This window comes from Hylobates moloch, unplaced genomic scaffold, assembly GCF_009828535.3.
Source record: "Hylobates moloch isolate HMO894 unplaced genomic scaffold, HMol_V3 SCAFFOLD_16, whole genome shotgun sequence".
Lineage (NCBI taxonomy): Eukaryota > Metazoa > Chordata > Mammalia > Primates > Hylobatidae > Hylobates > Hylobates moloch.
The window spans coordinates 17,497,284-17,523,343 of record NW_026652291.1 but is presented as its reverse complement, the minus strand read 5'-3'; the positions used below and the strand labels follow the sequence as shown (position 1 = coordinate 17,523,343).

The 26,060-nt window shown below is 38.5% G+C and overlaps 2 protein-coding genes and 1 non-coding gene across 18 annotated transcripts in view; 1 reads left to right on the top strand and 2 right to left on the bottom strand.

The window, feature by feature from the left end:
• The window catches only part of GALC (galactosylceramidase), a 103,346-nt gene that overhangs the window by 58,291 nt on the left and 18,995 nt on the right, over positions 1 to 26,060 (bottom strand). For 5 of the 14 annotated variants that reach the window (XR_009210181.1, XM_058429248.1, XM_032179393.2 and 2 more), the window contains exon 1: positions 1,581 to 1,775. Coding sequence is in view for 9 of the 14 variants with exons in the window: in XM_058429248.1 (XP_058285231.1) it covers positions 1,581 to 1,775 (195 nt within the window). In the remaining 5 variants the exon portion in view is untranslated. Of the gene's footprint in view, positions 1 to 915; positions 1,527 to 1,580; positions 1,794 to 2,000; positions 2,286 to 18,096; positions 18,332 to 20,451; positions 20,574 to 26,060 lie in introns of those variants that run through there. The other 9 variants (XM_058429254.1, XM_058429256.1, XM_058429255.1 and 6 more) reach the window with 6 other exon arrangements.
• LOC116456391 (U6 spliceosomal RNA) lies at positions 4,949 to 5,052 on the bottom strand. The gene has a single exon (XR_004244628.1). It is a non-coding gene; the product is annotated as a U6 spliceosomal RNA (small nuclear RNA).
• Positions 13,739 to 24,065, top strand: GPR65 (G protein-coupled receptor 65). 3 transcript variants are annotated; one of them, XM_032180461.2, is made up of 2 exons: positions 13,739 to 13,826; positions 19,680 to 24,065. In XM_032180461.2, exon 2 carries the CDS (start codon positions 20,135 to 20,137, stop codon positions 21,146 to 21,148), a length of 1,014 nt encoding a protein of 337 aa, XP_032036352.1. In that variant the 5' UTR covers positions 13,739 to 13,826; positions 19,680 to 20,134; the 3' UTR covers positions 21,149 to 24,065. The 3 variants fall into 3 exon arrangements, with proteins under 3 accessions (XP_032036352.1, XP_058285243.1, XP_058285242.1); XM_058429260.1 differs by having other exon boundaries at positions 13,751 to 13,826; positions 19,683 to 21,442; XM_058429259.1 differs by lacking the exon at positions 13,739 to 13,826 and adding an exon at positions 18,424 to 18,513 and having other exon boundaries at positions 19,683 to 21,442.

The window sequence follows — 26,060 nt, the reverse complement described above, 5'->3', positions numbered from 1 at the left end:
CGGGGTTTCACTGTGTTACACAGGATAGTCTTGATCTCCTGACCTCATGATCCCCCCGCCTCCGCCTCCCAAAGTGCTGGGATTACAGGCGTGAGCCACCGCGCCCGGCCCTACATTCTTAACTACTTACTGTACCATACTGCTTTCCCTCTCTGACATGAAGATTAAATGACAGCACTCTAAACACTTACTGCCACAACCTGGGCTACGGACCAAGGACTCCACAAAGAAGTTTAAAGTAGTATGCAAATATAATGTTGCAAGAATTTTCATTATTTAGTGAGTTCCTATGAGGAGTAATGCACTATATAGAGATACTAATAATTGTTGTATATTCTATCAGATTAGATAGGAGTTTCCTACTCTGAATTATGAAATGATTCTTCTCATCTTAGTAATTTTAAACTGGGCTTAATAAACCTAATGGAAACAAAGACTTCCACTTTTCGGTAAGCTCTTACACTAGATTTAGTATCACAAGTAAAGCTATAAAAAAGATGGGGCCTCATTTCATGAAATATTGGCTGTTTCAGGTTTAGCCCAAAAACATAAAAAGGAGAATAGTAGTAGCAAAGAATAAATGCATTAACTCATCGGCCCACAGGTTTCCCCTGAAATACACATCAGCACTGCTGGAGAGATTGCAAATTAGGGAATGAAAACATAAAAGTCAAAAAGGATCAGCTAACTCCAGGGGAAAAAAAATTTCCCCTAGCAGAAGGTTATATCACGTGGTCACACTACAGACCAGGTCATCCTTGCAGCAGGCATTCAAGCTTGTTCTGAGTTGAATGTCAGGATGCAAGCTCCATCCAACTCAACCCCAAAAATCCGAGTTCAACCTTAACCATTTTCAAGAAACATTAGCCCTAGATGTAATTTCGGATACAAAACCAAAAACAAAAACCTTCTCACCCAAAGGTCGGCCACCATGTAGCCCATGGGCCCAGAGGGAGTACCCGGTAGTTTCAGGCCGCTCGCTTATCTTCCTTTTAAAGAGACCTTGAGGCACCAGCCCTGCCTCCAAACGAAATCCTATTCGGCGCTACCCTCTCTGGAGGAGCCCATCCTTACCCTGCACTAACAACTGCCCGGACTTAACGACTCCACCACCCACCAACTCCCCCAAAAGGAAGAGACACAGCCAAAGCATCCCACTGGGGCGTTCTCTTTCGCACACGGACGCTCCTGCACTCCCTGGCCCTTTCTGGAGCGACGCTCCCCGACTGCCATCTCCGCGATGAAGACAGCCTGTGCCCCACTGCCTGGGACGAGAGTTCCAGCCCCGGCTTCTTCACTACTTAGACCTGTCACTTTACTCTCTGGACCTATACTCTCTGGACCTACGGATCCTCATTTGTTCAAACCTAACTGCCTCTCTGGTTCGTGTTAAACGAGAAAGCACCCGCCCCAGACCCGCAGCGGGCCCGCCCCAACCGCCTGATGACTGGCACCCTAGGGGAATGCGGCGGAGAGTGGAGCGGGTGGAAACGCAGGGCAACGCCGCGGGGGCTTGTGGGGCGGGCCCCACGGGGAGGGCTCTTGCCGCCCCCCGCGTATCTCCGCAGCTCGCCGCTCACCCCGCCGCCGCTGACCCCGCCGATGCCGTCGAACTCCCGGCCCAGCCCGTCGGAGTCGTCCAGCACGTACGCGCCGCCGGGCGCCAGCAGCGCACACAGCAGCAAAGGCACCACGGCGCGGCCCGCCGAACCCGCAGCGGCCGTCATAGCTTTCACTCGGCGTTGCCAGGAAGTCGAGAGTAGCCACTCAGCCATTGTGTGGGTCACATGACTCCGGCGCCCAGGGAGGCGGGTCCCGTCGCCGCCACGGTAGATACGAGCAGGAGGCCGCTGACGCTGACGCTGACGCCGCCGCCGCCATTTTGAGTGCGGGTCAAGGGCCACTGACGCAGCTGGCGGAGTGTTGAGGAAAGAAGCAGCGAGCTTTTTTTTTATCGCTCGCCTGTCTGTGGTCAGCCACGGGATTTCACTTGTACTTACTTCTGGCTTCTCTTCCGGCGTCACCTGGTGGAGCACTTTAACGCAGGGAAGGTGGATGTCCAAGGTCCGCCAAAGGAAGAGGGCCATGAGTGGCCCTACCCATGGCTCTTCCGCAGCATCTCAGGGAGTATCTACTTCGTGCGAGGACCAGGCTTGGACCCCAGGTCCCAATTCCATTGTCATCTTGGTGGAATCAGTTTGCTTTTGGAGCCTGAGTTTTCCCTTATGTGAGATGAGGCTAGAAGAGCAGCAGAGTGAGGGACTGAGAGAAAAGTTAATAAACACTCAGTACATTGAATGCATTCCACAAGTGGCAAATAGCTGAGAAGGTTCTCCAGTCTGGTAACTACCCGGCATATTCAAGGCTTTTAGTCTTGAAGGAGTTAATAATATACCACCTCAAAATATGCTGCTGTGGCATACTGACTATTTTAAATTAAAGGCACTTAAAAACAGCAGGTGCAAGATCACTCTCATGGATATTATGTGTCTTATAAGGAGGAGATGAAATTCCCATGTGAAAGATGTCTTCCCTATAAAATAACATTCTTATCTTCAAGGACAGAAAGTCGAAGTCGAGGGAAATCTGTCCAAACAAAATTTGTTAATCCCTATCTTTCTAGTCGCTTCTCCACCCCAAGCCCCTTCCCCTTATCATGTTTCACAACTTACTATTTTTTGTCCATTTCGCTCTGTAAGCAATTGGCTCGTAACTGCTGCTTTAGGTCCTTTTTTTTTTAATGAGGGCCCCCGTGCCATGTAAAATAAACAAATTTGTGTGGTTCTCTCCTGTCAGTCTATTAATATCTTAAATCAATTTAATACTAGGGCCATGCTGGGACCCTACAGGGACGAAGGTGAAATTTTGCCTCCCCTACAATTTTGTAAACTGTCTTCCACTGTCAGTTGAAGTGATTCTAGACAGGTAAATAAATTGGTAGGAAAGTTGTGAATTGCCCTGGAATTTCTGCCACATCCAGCACTGTCCTGAGATTTCTGATTTCCTTGTTGTTGAAGTAAATTAAAGAGACTCTGAAGAGCTGCAGAGAAAGATTTTCTGATCCCCAAATTTCTCTTAGCAGAAGTATGGAACGGGTTATCAATGCCTACACAAGCCCCTGAGATACCACAGTGGCAAGGAAAAGACCCAGAGACTTTAGGACCTGTGGGATTTGTCTGCAGAACCCTATTTGGAATCTGATTATTTTGCTCCTTAACCACAAACCTAAATCTAAGTTTCAAGAACTCAATTATACTTGAAGGTCAAAGCTCTGGGCAATCCAATAAATATGCACATCAGGTCCTCCGATATCCCTAGGTTCTTAATGTGCATTAGCTATGTTTGTTCTTTCTTTCTTTTTAAATTACTCTATGTCTATCCTGGTTTACTAAGGACAGTCACAACTTTTGTCTGAACATAATTATTGATAATGCTCCTTTCACCCTCAGTAGTCTTCTGGCTTGGATCAGTTAAATGTGTATGAACCACTTATTTTCTTTGGTTTCTTCTTTTCCCAGTACAACACGAATCTGAACTCTCTGCCTTGCCACTGCAACCAGTTTAAGATGCAAGTCAGTAATTTTCAGTTACGTCGATTTACAGTTACAGAATTCACTTTGATCCATTTGTTCTAACACAGTATTTTCAGCATGAGCTGGAGCTCCTGTGGATACAAGCCATAGTAACCATTCCATCAAGTGAATGTTAAGCCTCTCTTACCAGCTGTTAACAAGCACATAAGACCCACTTAATACTGTGACTAGATGGGAAATACCAAGGTGATAACGGAAGAAACTACCTTACACGTAAAACTAGGAAGTTGCATGATGATGTATGAATACCCAGCATACGCCATCCTGTAGTACATCATTATGAAACGGGTCAGTGGTCTCGTTGTCTGAGGTGTTATCCAAGCTTGTTGTCTCACAACCAAGAGAATTAAGCAGTGTGGACACCAGAGTGAGGTTGAAGAGAAAGTTTATTATATGAAAGAAGAAAGCTTCCTTTCTTTGCCACTTTGCCACTTTTACAGTTGAATCCAAAAGCTTTTATAAGAAACTCCTCTCATCTCTGTAGCTGTTTGTGTAACTTACTTGTAAAGCTATCTGTGCAACTCCCCTTATTTATGCAGCTGTGGGTATGTCCTGGGTAAGGATAAAGTTCAGCTTCTCTTGTTTGTGTAACTGTGAGTTCTAGGTAAGCACCCTCTCCACCCCCATGCAAGTTCCCACAGAGCCCACCATGTATGTGCCTGAAAAGGGGAAGAAACTTTTTCCTGGGAACCTGCTAATCACACAAAGAACAAAAGGCTTCTATGTTGGGCCTTCCTTTCTTATCAGTGCAGCTGTTGCCTGAGTTTTCCCCAGGCCATTCTATGTGTGCCTGTAGCTCGATTTTTCAGGATGTCTTTCTGTTTAAAAGAATTTTACCAAAGACCAACTTTAGCTGTCTGCCCAACTAAGTTTTCCCTTTTCTCCTCCCTCAATTGCACCTTGTAGTTGGAATGCATGCCACAAATATTTGAGCAATGTGTGAAATCTACAAAAGAGGAAACATAAACTCTAATAGAAAAGGTAGCCTCCCTTCCAGGAAGTCCCAGTAGTTCCTATTAGTTCAGTTACCAAAGAAATTGCTTACCAGATAAATATTTTTTGTTTCTAATTTCTGATCTATATTCATGAGAGCAGACATGAGGTAAGAAAGTTTCTAATAAAAGGCCAATCAATACATGCCGACAGAGATCCTTGGAGTGCTGGGCACAGCACTCAAATGTGCTCAAGATGTGAGATAAAGAAAAATGACAGTTACCCCACAAGTGATCATATGCTTAGCTTCCCTTGCGTCTGTGGATCAGGGTCAGTGAGATAAGACGGTAAGAAAGGAAGGTCCCAGTTTTCAGATTTTGAATGAGTTTAAAAAGTAATGACAGTGTTTCTCTCTCTGTCTTTTTAGTCTGAAACACTTCAAGAATTTACATGTCATCCTTGCTCAGGGGCCACACTGATCTCTGTAACATTCCAGTGTTTGTAAATGTGCTGCCAAAGGAAACACGATGATTTTTCTCTTAAATAACGGGAGTTTCTAAGTATCACAACTATACTTGAGCCACCCCAAATCTCTCCTTTTTCTAAATAAAATAATGTGATCAAAATCAAATAGTCTTTTGAGAAGGATCAGAGATCTTGCCTTTTAATGAAAATGTATTGATAAACTCTAATAGCAGTCTGGATTTTTTTCTTTTTTATTTCCCCAAGACTATCATAAAACAGTATGATAGCAGTCTGTTGTCTCACTTCAGGAAAAGGCTTTACTTTTATAAATCAGTCTACCTCCCCTTCAGTCTACCATTGATGGACATTTAGGTTGATTCCATGTTTTTGCTATTAAGCTGTCAGAAATTCCAGGGCAGAAGCCAAGCTTATTTCTTCTTTGTACGTCTTAAGCACAGTGCCCAAACTGTGCTAAGTACTCAATAAATATTAGTTGAATTGAACTAAAAGACAAATCACTGAATGGTCACATAAGGGGATACGAAGAAAGAATTATTTACAAAAGGAGTTGGAAACATTTGGTTAAAGTAGGAATCCCCTGGGACATAAGAGTGTAGAGTGTTTTCTTGAACTGTCCTGTAACATCTGCTATATTTTTTAACTTTTATTTTAGGTTCAGGGTGCATGTGCAGGTTTGTTACAAAGGTAAATTGTATGTCCTAGGGTTGATACACAGATTATTTCATTACCCAGGTAATAAGCACAGTACTCGATAGGTAGTTTTTTGATCCTCCGCCGCCCCCCACCCTCCACCCTCCACCCTTAAGTTGGCCCCAGTGCCTGTTGTTTTGTTGTTGTTTGTGTCCATATGTACTCGATGTTTAGCTCTGACTTATAAGTGAGAATATGCAGTATTTGGTTTTCTATTCCTGTGTTAGTCTTCTTAGGGTAATGCCCTCCAGCTCCATTCATGTTGCTACAAAGAACATGATCTCATTCTTTTTTTTCTTTTTTTTTTTTTGAGACAGAGTCTTGCTCTGTCATCCAAGCTAGAGTGCAGTGGTGGGATCTCGGCTCACTGCACTCTCTGCCTCCCAGGTTCAAGCGATTCTCCTGACTCAGCCTCCTGAGTAGCTGGGATTACAGGTGTGTGCCACCACACCTGGCTAATTTTTGTATTTTTAATAGAGATGGGGTTTCACCATGTTGGTCAGGCTGGTCTCGAACTCCTGACCTCGTGATCTGCCCGCCTCGGCTTTCCAAAGTGCTGGGATTACAGGCATGAGCCACAGCACCCAGCCTCTCATTCTTTTTTATAGCTGCATGGTATTCCATGTTGTATATGTGACACACTTTCTTTATCCATTGATAGACCACTGATGGAGATTTAGGTTGATTCCATGTCTTTGCTATTGCAAATAGTGCTGAAATGACCATCCACTTGCATGTGTCTTTATGGGAGAATGACTTACATTCCTTTCAGTATATATCCAACATCTGCCATTTGTCTGGTCTTTCAACTCTGGACATGTTTCTTGATGGCAACTGTTAGTTACACTGCCCTATTCAGTGACTTCTCTTTAAAATATGTTATAAGACTCTATTCATTCAATATTTTATATAAACAAAATGAAAATAAGTCAGAGGATAGAATCCACCTAATGAAATAAATTATAAATTGCTTACTGAACATTTTCTTAAGTATAACTACAAATAAAAACTTCTATAGCAAAGAGCAGTGTAGTATAGTATTTAGAATATTGGCTCTGGAGCCCCAGGTTGCCTGGCTTCAAATCTTTCTCCTATTGCTTAGTAGCAGTGTAATTTTGGTTAAGTTATGTGACTTCTTTGGGCTTCAGTTTACCCATCCATAAAATAGAGATAATGATGGCAATACATTAATGTGAACGTTGGACAAGCTAATATTTTTACAGCACTTAGAAGAGTGGCCCACACATCCTATGTGTTATATGAGTGCTTATTATATAAATAATAACATAAATGACATACCTATGTAACTATCATACAACTTTTGAGTTTACTGCTTTACCCACAATTAATTCTGCAAAAACAGATTATTCCTGTCTTTGTATTGGTCTCAATTTTTCTTTTTGCTGGGTTTCGTCCACAGTCATCCAAATCCGTGTCGTGTGTGGCTGATTCCTCATAGTGAGAGTCTTGGTGTGAAGGAGAATTCTGCCTCCTTCAGAAGTAAAAGAACCAGATCCTCTCTCTAACTGTCCCTATCAGTACAGGCTCTGACAATGACCAGGCTTTCTCAATCAGTTTCTTGAACCTGCAAATTTGACCTTGGAAGAGTAACTAGATGTATGCACAGTTGAGAAATCGCACAAGAGCCATATCAGAGTCCAGAGGAGGCAGCTGCATAGAGGCTCCATCAGAGGTGGCCTCAGATACCTAAAGCAGTGGGATCAAGCAGTGCCATTCTCACCTGAATGCTCAGACAGAGTGACCTGGCTGTCTTTTTGGTCCTTTGACTCTAGCCCATTTTACAAGTCTTATTCTGAAGTTTCTGCATCAATTTGTTCCATATCCTCATTTCTTTCTTTCTAAGTCATTCATTTTCTGCTCAGGTAACCCACAGATGGTTTCTGTTACCTGCAGCAAGGAACCCTGATAGACACCCCAGGTTATAATCCAAAGCTGATGTGATAATTGCAAAGAATTATCCGGCTCCATGTCTGCATTTCTCCACTGTAAAAACTGCCTTCACCACCTGTAGTCCTTTTGCTGGTAATTGTTACAGCATAGATTTGCTCAAATAAAGGAATTCCAGGAAATTGTACTGTCCTCCTATGCTTTACCTGTGATATTTCTACTCTTCCTTGTATTGCAAATACCCACTCTATTGCACTCCTGCCAGGAAAAAAATTTTAGAGTCCACCTAGCCCCAGGTCCCAGACATGAAGAAAATGTCAGTACGAGAGGTTCTCACCACTCAAAATATTTTTGAAACATCTATTACAATGCTCTTCAACAGAAATATACCCAGTAGTGAGATTGCTGAATCACATGGTAGTTCCATTTTTAATTTTTTGAGGAACTGCCAGTTTTCCACAATGGCTAAACTAATTTACATTCTCACCACCAGTGTGCATGGGTTCCCGTTCGTCTACATCCTTGACAACAACATCTTCCTCTTTTTGATCACAGCCATTCTAACAAGTGTGAGGTGATATCTCATTATGTTTTCAATTTGCATTTCCCTTATGATTAGTGATTTTGAGCATTTTTTAATATACCTGTTGGCCTTTTGTACGTATTCTTCTGAGAAATGTCTATTCAGCTCCTTTGCCCATTTTTAATCAGGTTACTTATTTTCTTGCTATTGAGCTGAGTTCCTTATTTATTTTAGATACTAACCCCTGAGATGTGTGGCTTGCAAATATTTTCTCTCATTGTGTAGGTTGTCTCTTCACCCTGTTGACTGTTTCTTTGGGTATGCAGAAGCTTTTTAGTTTAATGTAATTCCATTTGTCTATTTTCACTTTTGTTGCCTGTGCTTTGGGGGCCATATCCAAAACATCATTGCCCAGACCAATATCATGGAGTTTTCTTCTGTGATTTCTTCTACCAGTTTTACAGTTTCAGGTCTTACATTGAAGTCTTAACCCATTTTGAGTTAATTTTTGCATATGGTGTGAGATAAAGGTCTTATTTCATTCCCCTGGATGTGAATATCCAGTTGTCCCAACACCATTTAAGGAAGAGACTGCCTTTCCCCATGTGTTCTTGGCACCTTTATCAAAAATAATCAATTAACTGTTAATGTGTGTATTTATTTCTGAGCTTTTTATTCTGCTCCATTGATCTATGTTTCTGTTTTAATGCCAGTACTCTTTTGATTACTGTAACTTTGTAGTAGATTTTGGAGTCAAGTAGTGTGATGCCTCCAGCTTTGTTCTTTTTGCCCAAGATTGCTTTGGCAATTCGGAGTTATTTTTTATTCCATATGAATTTTATGGTTGCATTATCTGTTTCTGTGAAAAATAGCATTGGAATTTTGATAGGAATTGCATTGCATCTGTAGGACATTTTGATAATATGGACATTGTCATTTTGGACATTTTGACAATAGTAATTCTAATCCATGAGCATGGGACATATTTCCATTTATTTGTGCCTTCTTCAATTTCTTTCATCAGTGTTTTATAGTTTTCAGCATACAGGTCTTTCATGTCCTTGGTTAAATTTATTTCTACATATTTTTGTAGCTCTTATAAATGGCATTGTTTCTTTGATTTACTTTTAGGGATAGTTCATTGTTAGTGTATAGAAATGCTATTCATATGTGTGTTGATTTTGTATCCTATGACTTTACTGAATTTGTTTATTCTAATGATTTTTTGGTAGAGCCTTTATGATTTCTTATATATAAAATTATGTCATTTGCAAACAATTTAACTTCTTCCTTTTTAATTTGGATCTCTTTTATTTCTTTCTCTTGCCTAATTGCTCTGGCTAGGACTTCCAGTACTATGTTAAATACAAGTGGCAAGAGTGGACATTCTGTCTTGTTCTGATCTTAAAGGGAAAGCTTTCAACTTTTCACCATTTAATATGATGTGAGCTGTGAGTTTGTCATATATGGCCTTTATTATGTTGAGGTACATTCCTTCTACACCTAATTTGTTGAGAGTTCTTGTGAAAGGCTGTTAAATTTTGTCAAATGCTTTTTATGCATGTATTGAGATGATCAAATGGTTTTTGTCCTTCATTCTGTTAAAGTGATGTATGGTGAAAGATGCTGTTAATGTGCTATTATATTCAGTTTGCTAGTATTTTGTTGAGGATTTTTGTATCTTACGTTCATCAGAACATTCGTGTGTAACCTTTTATCTTGTAGTGTTCTTGTCTGGCTTTGGTATCTAGGTAATGCTGGCCTCATAAAATAAATTGGGAAGTATTCCCACTTCTCCAAATTTTTCAGAAGAGTTTGAGAAGGATTGGTATGACTTCTTTAAATGTTTGGTAGAATTCAGCAGTGAAGACTTCAGGTCCCGGGCTTTTCTTCAGTGGTAAAATTTTTATTACTGATCAGATTTCCTTACTTTTTATTGCTCTGTTCAGACTTTCTGTTTTTTTCATGTTTCAGTCTTGGTTAGTTGTATGTGCCTAGGAACTTCTCCATTTCTTCTAGGCTATCAAATTTCTTCTTCCTATAAGGACAGCAGTCAGATTGGATTAGGGCCTATCTTTGGGGCTTTATTTTAATTTAATTACCTCTTTAAAGGCTCTATATCCAAATGCAGCCACGTTCTGAAGTATTGAGGATTAGGGCTTCAGCATATGAATTTTGGGAAAGGACACAATTCAATTCATAACACCCGCTAAGATTTAGGGACTTTTCATGTTGCCAGGGCTGGAAGGTAGCTTGACCCTGGGTTCTCAGAACTGCTCTCTATCAATGCTGGCATCTCCTGAGACACCCCCTTTCCCTTCTGGTCTTTGGTAGTTAGCCCAGGTAGTATTAACCTGAGTTGTCCCTCATTGGTGACTACAAAGTGCCACACTGGGCCACTGAAAGTGCTGTGAGATGGGCTGAGGCTTCCCATCACTTCTTTGTGCCCCTCATTCTACTCCACCTGTGCTATATGGGCACAGAGGGACTTGATGAGTGTCTTAGTTTGTTTTGTGTTGCTATAAAACAATACCTGAGACTGAATAATTTATAAAGAAAAGAGGTTTATTTAGCTTATGATTCTGTAGGCCAAGAAATTCAAGGATGTGGTCCTGGCTTCTGGCAAGGGATTTCATGCTGCATCACAGCACGGCAAAGAAAGTCCAAAGGAAAGTGGACACATGCAAAGAGGGCTAGAGAGGTATCCAGGCTCTTATAACAGCCCACTGTCTGGAGAACTAATCCATTCCTGGGAGAACTAATCCAGAGAGAGAACTCACTACCTCAGAACAGCACCAAGCCATTAAGGAGGGATCTACCCCCATTGCCCAAACATCTCCCACTGGGCCCCACCTCCCACTACTGCCACACCGGGAATCAAATCAACACCAGCTTTGTAAAGACAAACCATAACCAACTATGACAGTGAGGTCTCTCCGGTACATACTCCTGAGTCTCTCCTTGGAAATGAGGCACAGGTTCACTCTCCTCCCCAGATCACACAACTAATCTAGGGTGTTTGTCACCCACCCCTACCTCAGGGCTTGCTTGGAAGTGAGTACAGCAATCAGGATGCAGGGCCCCTTTCTCAAGCACTGACCACATCTAACTCTTGAACATACTTCCTGTCTCACAACGGTAAACCCAACCCCCACCAAGCAGGACAATCTTTTTCAGTTTTGGGGGCTGGGAAGCTTTACTTTATTTGAACACATATTCTCCCAAGCATAGTGTCTGTGCCTCAGTCTTTTCCATGGCCTTGAATCTTTTGAAACTCAAAACTCACATTGTCTTCTTTTTTTTCCCCTGCTTGTGCCAGAAATTTCCTCAAGGCAATAAATGCAAAATGGTTCACTGATTGTGTAAGAGTAGGGCTAGAGTGAAAAGAAATGTGGCTGGGAAAATACAGCATTATTTCAAAATCTTACCCTGCCATATTTAGTTGCTGCTTTACCTAGTGAAATTACACCTAGCAGATAGTGTGGCCTCACAAAGGATCCCTTCATCAGTAGAACACACTCTTGCGCTGTCTGCCCAGTGGAGAAGTTGGAACCAGGTAGATCCACAATCTCCTCCCCATTACCCCATGAGTAGCCCAACTGGCCAGTGTTGGGTCCCCAGATTGTGACCACAGAAGACCAAATAATTGACTGGTCAGAAATGCCAACCCCCTTAAGGCAGTGTTCTGAATAACTACTAATTGTCTTCATCTCATCGTTATGTTGTTAAAATGTCACAGTGACTCAATGATTTAAAATTTCTAACCGTTCATTATAAAAGATAGCCCTATAGTTGAAAATACAGTATTGCCATATTTTCCATATTAAGAGGCAAATTTCTTAAAAGCTGGTAAATTTCTTATTGTGTAGAGTTGGCAAGGTTTTAGCATAGGTCAGCTCCAGCTTTTTCTCCTGTTTAATCAGAAGTGAAAGTTTGTGTTTCTTATGTTTCTTAACTATAACCTTTTTTTTTTTGAAAAGCAAAATACATGAATATTTGATATGGACATGAAAATACCCTTTCCCTAAAAGCAGAAGTATAGTCTATTCAGACAAAGTAAGAGATCATGAGAGTAATGAAATACCTACATAACAATGCACTTGTACCGTGAACTTAAATAAGATATATCGTGTATAGAAACCACAGATAAGCAGATGTACGAAACCAAGCAAAAATGAGAATTTTGAATTAGAGTCACGAGTAAACTGAAATCATTACTTTTCATTTTTGTAAAACTTCAAGACATTTATTATTAATTTTTTACTTTATACTTAATTTTTTTATTTCAGTAACAATATATTCTGATTTATAATTTACTATATGCTAAATTACTTTATAAACTTTCCTGTACTTTATAAATGTAAGGTATTAGTTTTATTATTCTCAAAGAAAGACCTACAACGGAAGTATTGAAAATCTTTACATTCCTGATATACCGTGATCAACTTCAATATGAAAAGCCTTGCTTATATACAGGCTAATCTTTTCTATCTCTGGGCAGGGAGAAAAAAACAACAACAAAAAACACCAACAACAACCCTTAATGTCCTTTAACAAACACAGATTCAAAATGTCCTGATTACATTTTTAAAATTAAGTCAAATGTTTTCATCCCAAATCAATTCTGTTCTTTTAAATAATATTTTCCCTTCATTTCTAATAAAAGTTTATAAGGGCAAGATTCAAAAGTGATGTTTCTGACCTTTTTATATATCAATAGTAAGAAAGTTATAGGAGCTAATTTCACTTCATATTAAACCACTTATAGATTTGGCATTAATTTTAACTTGCTAAAGTACAAGAGTTTTTATAATAACGATGTAAGTCTTTCTCAAATAAAATTTTCAAGTTTCATAAAATTATTTGTCTCAGCTAGTTAATTCAACTGGTTTTAGCCATCTCTGTTTCCAAGAGGAGAGAATCAAAGGAGAAAATAGTTCTACAATCAAATACTATATATCCAATCCCATTAGCCTCTCAAAAAAAAAAAAAAAGACTGTATGAAGTTGGCTACCTTAACCCCTGCCTTAAACAGCACAATATCCATCATTAAACCCCTCAGCCTCAATTCTCCCTTTTCTGTTTTTGTCCCAGGAACTTTATCACCCTGAATCTATCTACAATATCCTCCCCTATCTCACACATCCAAATGGTTCATTGTATTTTATCTGTACCCCTCTTGAAGTACTTCTTCATTTTGCCGTTGCATTACAATCATTATTAAACATGCCTTTCTCCTTTACTAGGTAAAAAAAAGCTCCTTTTGGTTGATAGCCAGTTCGAATACATCTCCCCGCACACTGCTGGCATGATGAGTGAATGAATGATTGAATGAATGAATGAATAAATAAATAAATAAAATATTTAACATATATTCCATTAAGTAAAGGGCATATAATATAATATCAGTACACACTTGTAATTAAGATGCAATGAGACGAGTGAGTTATAAAAATTACAGTACAGTAAACAATAAATAAAAACATCTTTAAAAGTATTTAAGAGACTTTTTTTGTTCAAACTTGGATAACGCACGTCCTTCTCATTGAGATGCTGCTTCCTCATTGGTTTGTGCTAAAATATGAGTGCAATTTCCTGTCCCCTCAGCAGTGTTGGTTTCTCTTCTTGACTTGATGCAGGCACAGATTTATCAAGCTCCTCGGTCAACGAACACATCACCAGAAGAAACATGGGTAAGTATAAGATTAAAAAATAAAATAAGATTTTGAAGTAGGTAACATGCTTTAGCATAATTGTCAGCGATGTTCGCAACATTCTACCTGGTTTAGGCTGTATAAATGTAGTAATGCAAACCATTATAAGAGAGAAAGAAATGAGGAAGACACATGGTTTCCTCTACTTTGAGCAGTGGTAAAGGGCCAAACTTTAAATTTAGAACTAATTAGGTAAAACTATAGATATAGGAAAAGGGGGTTGTTCATACTTTATTTTCTTTTCAGGAAACAGTGCTTTGGCAAACTTCATTCAGTATTTAGGAAGAAACCTACCAGCCCCTGGCTTTAGAGCTATCTGGCACCAATCCCTCATCTGTACAATGGTCCAGTAAATACTTTTTATATCCATCAGAAAAAAAGTGATATTAGGAAGGAATATTTCCAGTATTAATAAATGTCAAGTAATAATTATTAGTTAATAAGTCACTACCACAGTGCCTGAAATATATAGTAGAGTCTTAATAAGTAACTATTAAACTGATAAATGAAAGCAAGCATTTTCTGTAACACTGTAGGAAAATATTGTACTTTTGGTCATCGTCATCAATGATTTGTACTATTTTTAGAGCTGTTCAAGAATAGATGTACTTTAATATACTGTACATTGTCTTTTTTGACATCTGGTAAAAATTTAAAAATTAAAAACTCATCAAAATTTCTCAGTGCTGGTTCTAAAAATATTTTTCTCAAAATTTGATTAAAGGAGCCAAAATAATATCTGAAAAGATATATGAATACTGTAATAGGAATTATATACAGTATTCCACTAAAGTCTCAGATCTACTCAAATTAAATGAACAACTATTATCTGCAGAGCCTAGTATTATACGTGAAGTGTTACCATACAAATTACACTCTGAGCACCTCCAGCTTTTCTGCTATGCTCTGGCTAGATGGCTAAAGATGATTTCTTTTCAGGAAATGTAGGGGACAGCACACAGATTGGTGCAGACTACCAGTGTCATTAGAACAATATTACTAGCTAACGTACAGTGAATGCCTCCCATGTGCTAGGAACTTTGCTTCATATGTCATTTCATTTAACCCTTACAACAATGTTAGAAACTGGGTACTAACTTACACATGTGAAAACTGGAACTTAGGTGAAGAAACACAAATGGGCCCAGAGTGCTATTGAGAGGCATTCGAATTGTCTCCAGAGCCCACACTCATAACCACAAGCCTGCACTGCCTCTGCGTCACTACAGAGAAGAGTGCCTCTGTCTGCTTCATCAACCCATCCTGTCTTGTGGTTAAGTCGAGGCAGGAAATGCGTTTACAGCTAGAGAAATGTATTCCATTGAAAACTTTATAAACCTTTCTAAAAATCATTTTTTTCATTTAATCTATCATACCATTTTTAAAGAAAATGATGCCTATGTATTGAGTAACACGGACAAAGGAGGAAGAGGTACACGCTGCCCATTACCCAACTTTCTAGGTCCTGGTCTTAAGGGAGAATGTTTTCATGGTTCAGGTGTTCTCCCCAAGACACATGAGCCTGGTGTTGGACATGTTGTGTGTGCATCAGAGTCCCAACCGCGGGGATTCAATCCTTCCTGCATCTCAGACATTACTGTAGTGTCCTTTTCCTACTTCAATTATATCCTTTAGAAGTTTCTTTAGTGGGGATTTTGGATGTAAATGTTCTCAGTGGTAGTTTATCTGAAAATGTCATAATTCTTGCTCTGGTCCTTGAAATTTAGTTCTGTTGAGCTTGTAACTATAGGATGACATTTATTTTCTTAGCAATTTGGAACTTTTAATCTTCTGCTGTCTGTTATCGCTGTTAAGAAGTCTTTTGTCCGTCTAAATTCCATTCTTCATAGGTAGTCCATGTTTCCTCTCTGGCTGTTTTTTCCTTAATCTTTGGTGAACTGCAATTTTATTGCGATGTGTCTAAGTATAGGTTTCCATTTTTGTGTTTTTAATCCTATTTGGGATTTTCTAAGCTTCATAAATCTGCCGATTCCATGAGGATTGAAGATACGTGAGGATTCTTCATCCATCCTCAGGATTCCTTCATCAGTTCTAGAAAGCTCATTATCTTTGTGAATATTGCCGTTTCAACATTCTCTCTTTTCAATCTTTATGGAATTCCAATTATGTATATGCTACCCTTTTTGCCTTTTCTCCATATCTCTTTTATATTTTCCCATGTCTTTAATATGCTGATAATTCTGTGTTATTTCTTTATCTCTATCTTGCAATGTACTAATTTTCTCTTCAGCTGGATCTAATCGGTTGGTTAGTCCCTGTGTTTATTTTTAAGTTTAAATTATTATATTTTATATTTTTAGAAAGTCTTTTTCAATCTTTCTACAAATATGGCTTGGCATTTTTTAATCTCTTTCTTCTTACTCATGTGTTTAAATCCCTCCTTTTGTTTCTTTAAACATATTAAACATACTTATTTTGTGTTATATATATATTAATTTTATCTCTAAAGTTTAGTGGATCTGGTTTACTTTGTTGTTTCTGCTCAATCTCACACATAGTTGCTTATTTCTCTCTGTGTGTGTACGTGTGTGTGTGTGTGTGTGTGTGTGTGTGTGTGAAGGTCATATTTGTTAGAACTCTATCTGTAGGATTCTTTGAGGCCCGAGTTAAAGAGGACTTGTTCAAGGGGGAATCTGTGTCTACTTCTTCCAGGAGCCTAGAATTTATTTTTTCATATATAGTTAACCTTTATTTTTGGTGAAGGTATTTTCATAATTAGGTAAATTATTTATTTATTATTTTGTTTTTCTCAATTACATTTTATATATGAGGATAGAAATAAAATCAAATTTCTTAGGAAGGCATATGCGTTCCATCTGCAGGTAAAACAGATGTTTGTTTGTCAAGATGCTCTACATGCCATCTCACACAGCCTTTCTATTCCACTCTTTAATGTTTTCATTGCAATACAATACACATGCAGCAACATGCACATATCCTAAGTGTACAGCTTGATGCATTTCTACAAACTGAGAATGCTCATGGAACCAGCCACCCCTATCAAGAAACAGAACATTACCAAATCTCAGAAGTCCTCCTCATGCCCTCTTCCAGCAGTACCCAGCCTTTCCCCAGAGGTAGCCACTACCCAGACTCCTAACAGCATAGATTAACTTTGCCTGGTTTGTATCAGATAATACATACTCTTTTGTGTCTTTTTTTAATCGCTCAGCATTAGTGATCTCCAAACCATGTGATTGAAGCAATAATGCATGTTATTAATAATAATAATTATAATTATATAATAAATATAATAATCATTATATAATAAATAATAATATTATTAATTATAATAATGTGATTATAGCAATAATTTATTCATCTTCATTGAGGTGTAGATTTCAATGGTGTTACTATATCCCAATTTACTCATCTATTATACTGCTAGTGGGCATTCCAGTTAGGGGATATTACAAGTAGTGTTACTGTGAATAGCCTAATTCTAGCACCTGTCTTTTGGTTAACATACGTATGTATTTATGTTGAACAAATACCTAGAGGTGGAATTGCTGGATCATATGGCATGCATAAGTGCCTAATGGTTTTTTAATCAACAGCATATGAGTCAAGGTGTTCTATTTCCTTCCTAACACTTGGTATTTTGTCTTATTTTCATTTTATTTATTCTGTTGGGTGTGTAGTGGTATATCATTTTAATTTTAGTTTGAATTCCTCTGATAACTAATGAAGGTGAGCATGTAGGTTGGCCTGAAGTTTGCAGGATCAAACTAATAATGTAGACCCAGACCTAGTTTCCAAGTGAGGACCCCACAGGCCACAACTACTTAGGGTAGAATTTTTTATTGTAACTCCTCACAGAAACCAAGCAGAGGTAGGGAAATTGCCATCTTTTCTCTACTGTCTGCAAGTGTCTGTGGAATTTATTTTATTTAGTTTATTTTCTAGTTCACCCTTTCCCTGACAGCAGAGGTTCCTGGATCCCATGTGTTTGGGATGGTCAAGGACCCCTTCTTACCTGCATAGGCCCAAGTTTTGTCTCTAGTTTCTCTGATCCCTAGTGAGTTCCTCCAGATCTACATATGTCTTCAGACCATCCAGAGCTCCAGGGCTCACTCACCTCCCTGATAGCAGCTCCCACCTCCTTTCTTCCAACACAAAATTTTCCCTCCTTTGGAAGCTTCCCTATTTATTTAAAAGGCTGTTTCTCATATTTTATTCCTGTTTTTTTAGGTTGATAAAGCTAAAAGGTTTCAGGAGTTTTAGTTACCTGTTTAAGAGTGAAATATGATATATTCTCCCATATGGTTTACTCTGCTAGTAGAATTCTTGTGACTGGTGATGGCAGGTCTTTTTGTGCTCAGGATTCATCAACAGTTGGGAGGGAGTGATTCTGGTGCCCTGAATGGTGTTTCTAGAAAGCTTTCTGTGAAGGTATTTACCACGTAAATAATCTCAGCCACCAGTAGGCCTCAGCAGCAAACGGATATAGACGAAGTATTTCTCTACTCCAGTATGGAGAGAAGGATGGAACCTTTACTCTTATGTGAATCTATGACATCATAGCTTTAAAAAGACACTAACCTCTTAAACTATCAGATATAAAGGTGGAAATTAATGATTCCAAGATTTCACCCAGAATGAGAACATTCTGTCCTCTCATTTATAAAAGTATAAGAAAAATACAGTGAGTTAGTCTACAAAGGAAATAAAAAGATAAACAGAAGTAGGATTGTCTAATTGTATGCCAAGGCTTAACAAACTGCTACATTTTAAAATTCTAAAACTTTATTGTATTTCTATTATAGTATTTCTTTGGATTATAAGGTGATTTTTGAAAGTGCCATACACCTATATTGCATATGAAATTAGAAATTTGAAATCATATAACCATACAGTTGATCACACATGCAAAAGTATTTACCAATCACAGACAAATAACAGAATTTTTTATCTTTAGCTGCTAAAATGACTTTTTAACTTGAGTTTTGTGTTCTTGGGTTATGTCCATTGAGAAATATAATTCGCTGTAATCTAACATGCCTCAGGTAATTCTTACCTGATATAAGTAAAATATCTTGACTTGATTTTATTTACTGAAGTCAGTAAGATAATTTTCCCATTTTAAACACCTTCACTGTAACTTAATGCCTTTTCTTATTTTATTTTATTTTATTTTATTTTATTATTATTATACTTTAAGTTTTAGGGTGCATGTGCACAATGTGCAGGTTTGTTACATATGTATACATGTGCCATGTTGGTGTGCTGCACCCATTAACTCATCATTTAGCATTAGGTATATCTCCTAATGCTGTCCCTCCCCCATCCCCCCACCCCACAACAGTCCCCAGAGTGTGATGTTCTCCTTCCTGTGTCCATGTGTTCTCATTGTTCAATTCCCACCTATGAGTGAGAACATGCGGTGTTTGGTTTTTTTGTCCTTGCGATAGTTTACTGAGAATGAAAATTTCCAGTTTCATCCATGTCCCTACAAAGGACATGAACTCATCATTTTTTATGGCTGCATAGTATTCCATGGTGTATATGTGCCACATTTTCTTAATCCAGTCTATTGTTATTGGACATTTGGGTTGGTTCCAAGTCTTTGCTATTGTGAATAGTGCTGCAATAAACATAACGTGTGCATGTGTCTTTATAGCAGCATGATTTGTAGTCCTTTGGGTATATACCCAGTAATGGGAAGTGTGGCGATTCCTCAGGGATCTAGAACTTAATGCATTTTCAATATCTTCAGTAAATTAAACAAAAAGGGATTATTTCAAAATCATGATTGTAATGAAGTCATGCATCTTAAACATCTAAACAATTTTAATTCATCTTTCATTACAGAAGGAAAGGAATTTTAAAAGGAAATACCAATCTCCATGAAAACAAAGCCTTGTATATTCATGTTTGCACCATTCTACTGAGATTTATGAAGAAAAACAAATTGCGGACAACTCTCTATGTACACTTACAAATGCCTCAGTTGATTCTTGTGGGCTGTTTGTCAGCGTTCTGTGATAATGAACACATGGACTTCTGTTTATTAAATTCAGTTGACCCCTTTAGCCAATTGCCAGGAGCCTGGATTTTTACTTCCAACTGCTGATATCTGTAAAAATTGATCTACATCCACCCTTTAAAAGCATTGATGAATTAATTAGAACTTTAGACACCAACAAAAAATTGAAAAAGAATTCTCAGTAAAAGAGAATTCGATGTTCAAAACAAACTACAACGAGACAAGACTTTTCTGTTTACTTTCTAAGAACTAATATAATTGCTACCTTAAAAAGAAAAAAATGAACAGCACATGTATTGAAGAACAGCATGACCTGGATCACTATTTGTTTCCCATTGTTTACATCTTTGTGATTATAGTCAGCATTCCAGCCAATATTGGATCTCTGTGTGTGTCTTTCCTGCAAGCAAAGAAGGAAAGTGAACTAGGAATTTACCTCTTCAGTTTGTCACTATCAGATTTACTCTATGCATTAACTCTCCCTTTATGGATTGATTATACTTGGAATAAAGACAACTGGACTTTCTCTCCTGCCTTGTGCAAAGGGAGTGCTTTTCTCATGTACATGAATTTTTACAGCAGCACAGCATTCCTCACCTGCATTGCTGTTGATCGGTATTTGGCTGTTGTCTACCCTTTGAAGTTTTTTTTCCTAAGGACAAGAAGATTTGCACTCATGGTCAGCCTGTCCATCTGGATATTGGAAACCATCTTCAATGCTGTCATGTTGTGGGAAGATGAAACAGTTGTTGAATATTGCGATGCCAAGAAGTCTAATTTTACTTTATGCTATGACAAATACCCTTTAGAGAAATGGCAAATCAACCTCAACTTGTTCAGGACGTGTACAGGCTATGCAATACCTCTGGTCACCATCCTGATCTGCAACCGGAAAGTCTACCAAGCTGTGCGGCACAATAAAGCCACGGAAAACAAGGAAAAGAAGAGAATCATAAAACTACTTGTCAGCATCACAGTTACTTTTGTCTTATGCTTTACTCCCTTTCATGTGATGTTGCTGATTCGCTGCATTTTAGAGCATGCTGTGAACTTCGAAGACCACAGCAAGTCTGGGAAGCGAACTTACACAATGTATAGAATCACGGTTGCATTAACAAGTTTAAATTGTGTTGCTGATCCAATTCTGTACTGTTTTGTAACCGAAACAGGAAGATATGATATGTGGAATATATTAAAATTCTGCACTGGGAGGTGTAATACATCACAAAGACAAAGAAAACGCATACTTTCTGTGTCTACAAAAGATACTGTGGAATTAGAGGTCCTTGAGTAGAACCAAGGATGTTTTGAAGGGAAGGGAGGTTTAAGTTATGCATTATTATATCATCAAGATTACATTTTGAAAAGGAAATCTAGCATGTGAGGGGACTAAGTGTTCTCAGGGTGATATTTTAATCCAGTCCAATAAAAATATCTTAAAACTGCATTGTACAGTTCCCTCCCTGAGTTTTATTAAATGATGTATATTAAACAAAGATCAATATTTTCTTAATGACTCAGGGTCTTTATTGTTAATGCCAATTGTTTTTGTATCTGTGCTATAATCCCTTAGAGTCAGTAAAGTATGTAGGACTGTTTCTTCCTTTGTGTCTGGGTTTTATGATTTTTCTCACTCTTTCTTTGGACTCCAGGGTATCAGCCATCAGTTCTCCTAATTTTGTGTACCGGTCTCCAACAACCCCAGCTACTGAATACTGCTTCTAATCTCCTCATTCATTAACAAATATTTATTTTTTATCTTGTATAAAATAACTGCTTTATTGACACAAAATTTACGTAAGTTAAAATTCAACTTTGTAATGTGTACAATTCAGTGATTTTTTGTATATTCACAGAGCTGTGCAACCATCACCACACTCAAAAAATTTTCATCACCCACCAAACAAATCTTATACTCTTAGAAGTCGCTCCCTGTTCTCCCGTCCATGCCAGTTACTAATTTACTTTCTGTCTCTAAGGATTTTCATATTCTGAACATTTCATATAAACAGAATTATACAATATGTGGCCTATTGTGACGTATTTCACTTAGTATAATGGTTTAAAGTTTTATCCATGTGTAGAATGTATCAGCACTTCATTTCTTTTTATGGCCTGATAGTATTCTGTTGCATGGTTGTACTACATTTTGTTTGTCTAATCACTTGGCTTCATTAACAAATATTTATTGAATCCATTCCATACACTAGGTTTTGAGTTAAGTACTGGGGCTGTGAAAGAAATGGTCTCATGAAGCCTCATGAAGTTTACATTAGTTCAAAAGCCTAGTCACTGAGCTTGAAAGATTTCTATATAGAGGAAAAGGAAATAGGCTCTGAGTTTTATTTTGATCTCTTTTTAATTTATAACTGAGTATAACATAGCTGACATTACCAGAAGTTTAACGCATAGACAAATAAATAGTTCTATTATATCTTTCTTTTTGGACTTAGAATCTTAGAATATTTTGAGAGTTCTTTTTTTTGAGTCAGAGTCTCGCTCTGTCATCCAGGCTGGAGTGTAGTGGTGCCATCTCCACTCACTGCAACCTCCACCTCCCAGGTTCAAGCGATTCTCCTGCCTCAGCCTCCCAAGTAGCTGGGATTACAGGCACCCACCACCACGCCCAGCTAATTTTTGTATTTTTAGTAGAGACGGGGTTTCACCATATTGCACAGGCTGGTCTCGATCGAACTGCTGACCTCAACTGATCATCCTACCTAGGCCTCCCACAGTACTGAGATTACAGGCGTAAGCCACCATGCCTGGCCAAGAGAGTCTTGATACAACACATTCTTTTGAATCCTCATTGTGGAAATTGCCTAGTTGTAAGTAGACACTCAGTAAACATTTTCCTCACCAAAATATTTTTAAGGATTTTTCTACCCTTCTCCTTTTCTCTTTGCTTTCCTTTTCTTGCCTGTTCTTTCCACTCCCCCCAAAATGATCAGATAGCAAATGTCTTGATAACATGTGGTGCCCTCACATTAAAAAATAAAATATTGAACCGGGCGCGGTGGCTCATGCCTGTAATCCCAGCACTTCGGGAGGCTGAGGTGGGCAGATCACCTTAGGTCAGGAGTTGGAGACCAGGCTGACCAATATGATGAAACCCCATCTCTACTAAAAATTCAAAAATTAGCCGGGCCTGGCCTGGTGGCATGTGCCTGTAATCCCAGCTACTTGGGAGGCTGAGGCATAAGCCTGCAATGGGAAAATGGATCGAATCTGGGGTGAGGGGGAAGTGATGTGGGGGTTAAGATACCTCCTTTCTCTTCCAAAGATGCTGTTCTTACTGCATCACTCGTAGCTGGCCAGGAAAAGCCATGCAGGAGTTTTGTATGTGGCCACTAGGTGACGATCGTATTCTGTACGGGACCTCTTATTAATAGTTCACCACAGCCGCCACTCCAGGAGAGCAGAGGAACCCAGGATAATATTTTGTCAACCAAGAAACAAGAAGTACCTCCCAGGAACTGGAAATGAATGGGGAACATGCTGAAATCTCATTTGCACTATTCATTTCTCTTCTCTCTGGAAAGCTCGGCAATCATCAGGTCATTTCATTTGGCTTAAATTCCGTATGTCTTTCCAAACTTTTAAAAGTTGGTGAAAATTGTTCCGCCCATATGTAAGAGAACATAGGCTAAGTTGTCTAATTCTTGCAGGAATGTGGATATAGCATTAAAAATATGTCTTTGTATAGTTATCTTACCCATGTAAGAAAAGAGTGGCCAACTTTCATATAAATAGAAATAGAACATTTAAGCTATATGCAGTTTGCATTTTTGTCTACTATTATGAAATTATTATCTATGAAATTCAAGATGTAACTCAACATATGTATAATTTTAATTTCTAATTTATTGTTAGATCTCAGCACTTAAAAATTACATCTTGTATTTGAATTGTTTAAATCTGTTCCCTGCAAAGAACAGTAATACAATCATGTTCTAATTTACTAGCATTTGCATATCTTAGAAATATAATGGCCTGTAATTTACTTTTCTTTTGACTGTAATTTTCTGAAGCTCTTTATGAAGCACCAGTGCATTTTTATTTAAAAAATAGGTTGTGACTCCTCAAATAATGTTACAAATCGATGTTCAAAAAGCAATCCATGTACATAGCCATAAAGGGATGAGCTAGAGAGGTCTCCATATGATCATTCAGTGTGAGCTCTAGAATAAAAATATAAATTTCTTTATCTAGGAAATATGTGTTGATTGAACTTCAAATCTAACACAAGCAAGAAACCTTACTCTGCAATGACTTGATTTGCCAATACTGTTAAAAATATTAACTTCAGTTCTCAGCATTTCATTGAAAGCTCTTAGATATTTGCTTGAGCTTGTAAACATCCTTTTAAAAGAATTATTTTCAGAATTACTCTAAAATTTCTGGTATTGCCTCCAAGACTGTTGACACTAACAAAAAATTTAACTTGGAAACCTCGATTGAAAATATAGAAACAATTCTTGTTCTGATGCCCAGAAAAGACAATTTTAAGGGTATTCTCACTGGTAATCACAATTGTTTGTTGGATAAATAAATAATAAGTTAATTAATCAAACAAACTAAAAATGCTGCAATTTTACAGTTTGTCCTAACCTCAGGATTCAGTTCCTAAAACCCTTAGGGATATTTGTATTCCTGGTTGAAAAACTTTAAGCTTATATGGGAAAGTAAAGTTAAAGAGAAAGAGTCTCCCTTTAGGAAAGCCGTTATTAATAATTTTTACATTTGCTGAACTAAAATAATAGGAACAAACATTAGCAAATGACATTTTATTCATCTTAAATTAGTAGTAACAAAAATTGTCATGTTAATTTCCAGCTATCATTCCTTGCTCATGAGAAATGATTTTAGGATATCCCTTCCCTAAATTTTTAGTAAGCTGTTCATCAGTTGACTTACTTTTGTTGCAGACTACACGGTGGCATGAATCTCTGTTCATGGAATCAGTGCTGTGAGAAAACATTGCTACATTTTCTTTGTCAGCTTAATTGTAACTCCCAGCCCACATACCACCAAGCTATAGGAAATTCCATCTCAGGCATTATGGGATTGTCTTCCTCTTTTTGGTTTACACCAGAATCGGTGTAATTACATGATGCTAAGAAAATGAAAGGGGCCTTTGATTTATAGTCACCAGTGATGGTAATATTGCCTAACCTTTTAGTGGTTGCTTGATTCCTTTATGGCCTCCCTGAATCTCTTGGGGCACAGGGCAGGACTTGGTAGGAGCCCAGTTAATGGCCCAGATTCTTGTGCATCAGGTAGAGGTTCCTTCAAAATGTTGTATATCCTCATGAGAACTAAAAATAAAATCCTAAAATTCGAAGCCCCCCAAACTGACTGAAAACACCTCTCTTGGCCAGGGGACCCCAGAGAAACCTTAAAAACTGAGTTCCTAGCCATGACAGAATGGGAGCTTGTACACACCTCATTGTACTCTGTTTTACAACTTAGACACAACAACTGACCAGTGTTAATGTTAAAATGGAGATCATAAGACTGACAAAATTGACTCTTTATGGCAATAAGATACTAAATTGTAAACAAGACCTAAGGCCACGCCAAGCAAGAGTTAAGTCACGTACCCCCTGTACTTAAAGAATAAACTGTGTTCCACCTGCCACAAGATTTTTCTTTTTCTCTAGCAGCTAAACAAGCACTGGCCTCCAGATAGGAAATATTGAAACAATTACAGCTCACCAATTGCCAGATGCAGCCTGATTTCACCCCTCTGTTCCACAAGCCATCACTACAGTTGTGATGAGACAAGAGGTTGATTTTGGTAACTTTCTCTTGATGAAAGACCACCAACCGTGGACTGCTTCTGGCTGGTTTACAGAGGCTGTGCACTTGAGTGCCTCTGTGTCTCTGCTTCACCTTTTGACATACAAGGCCTAATTGCAATGCATTTATATGTTAAGTCTCCACACCAAAGTGTACAGGCAACATGCATGTTTATTCAGTGCACATGCGTTAGGATACTCTTCATGAATATTTATAGCTACTCTTATAACCTGCTAAATATGTATACTTGGCCAACCTGTTCAGCATAAATCCCTGTTCCATCCTCCCCTCCCTCAACGCACCTGCCTTCTGGCTTCTACCAGAGGCTACGTTTCCCAGCCTGTCAAAATGACCACCCTGCAGGCTGTAACCCTTTATGAGAAATCAAGTCTCCATTCTAAATG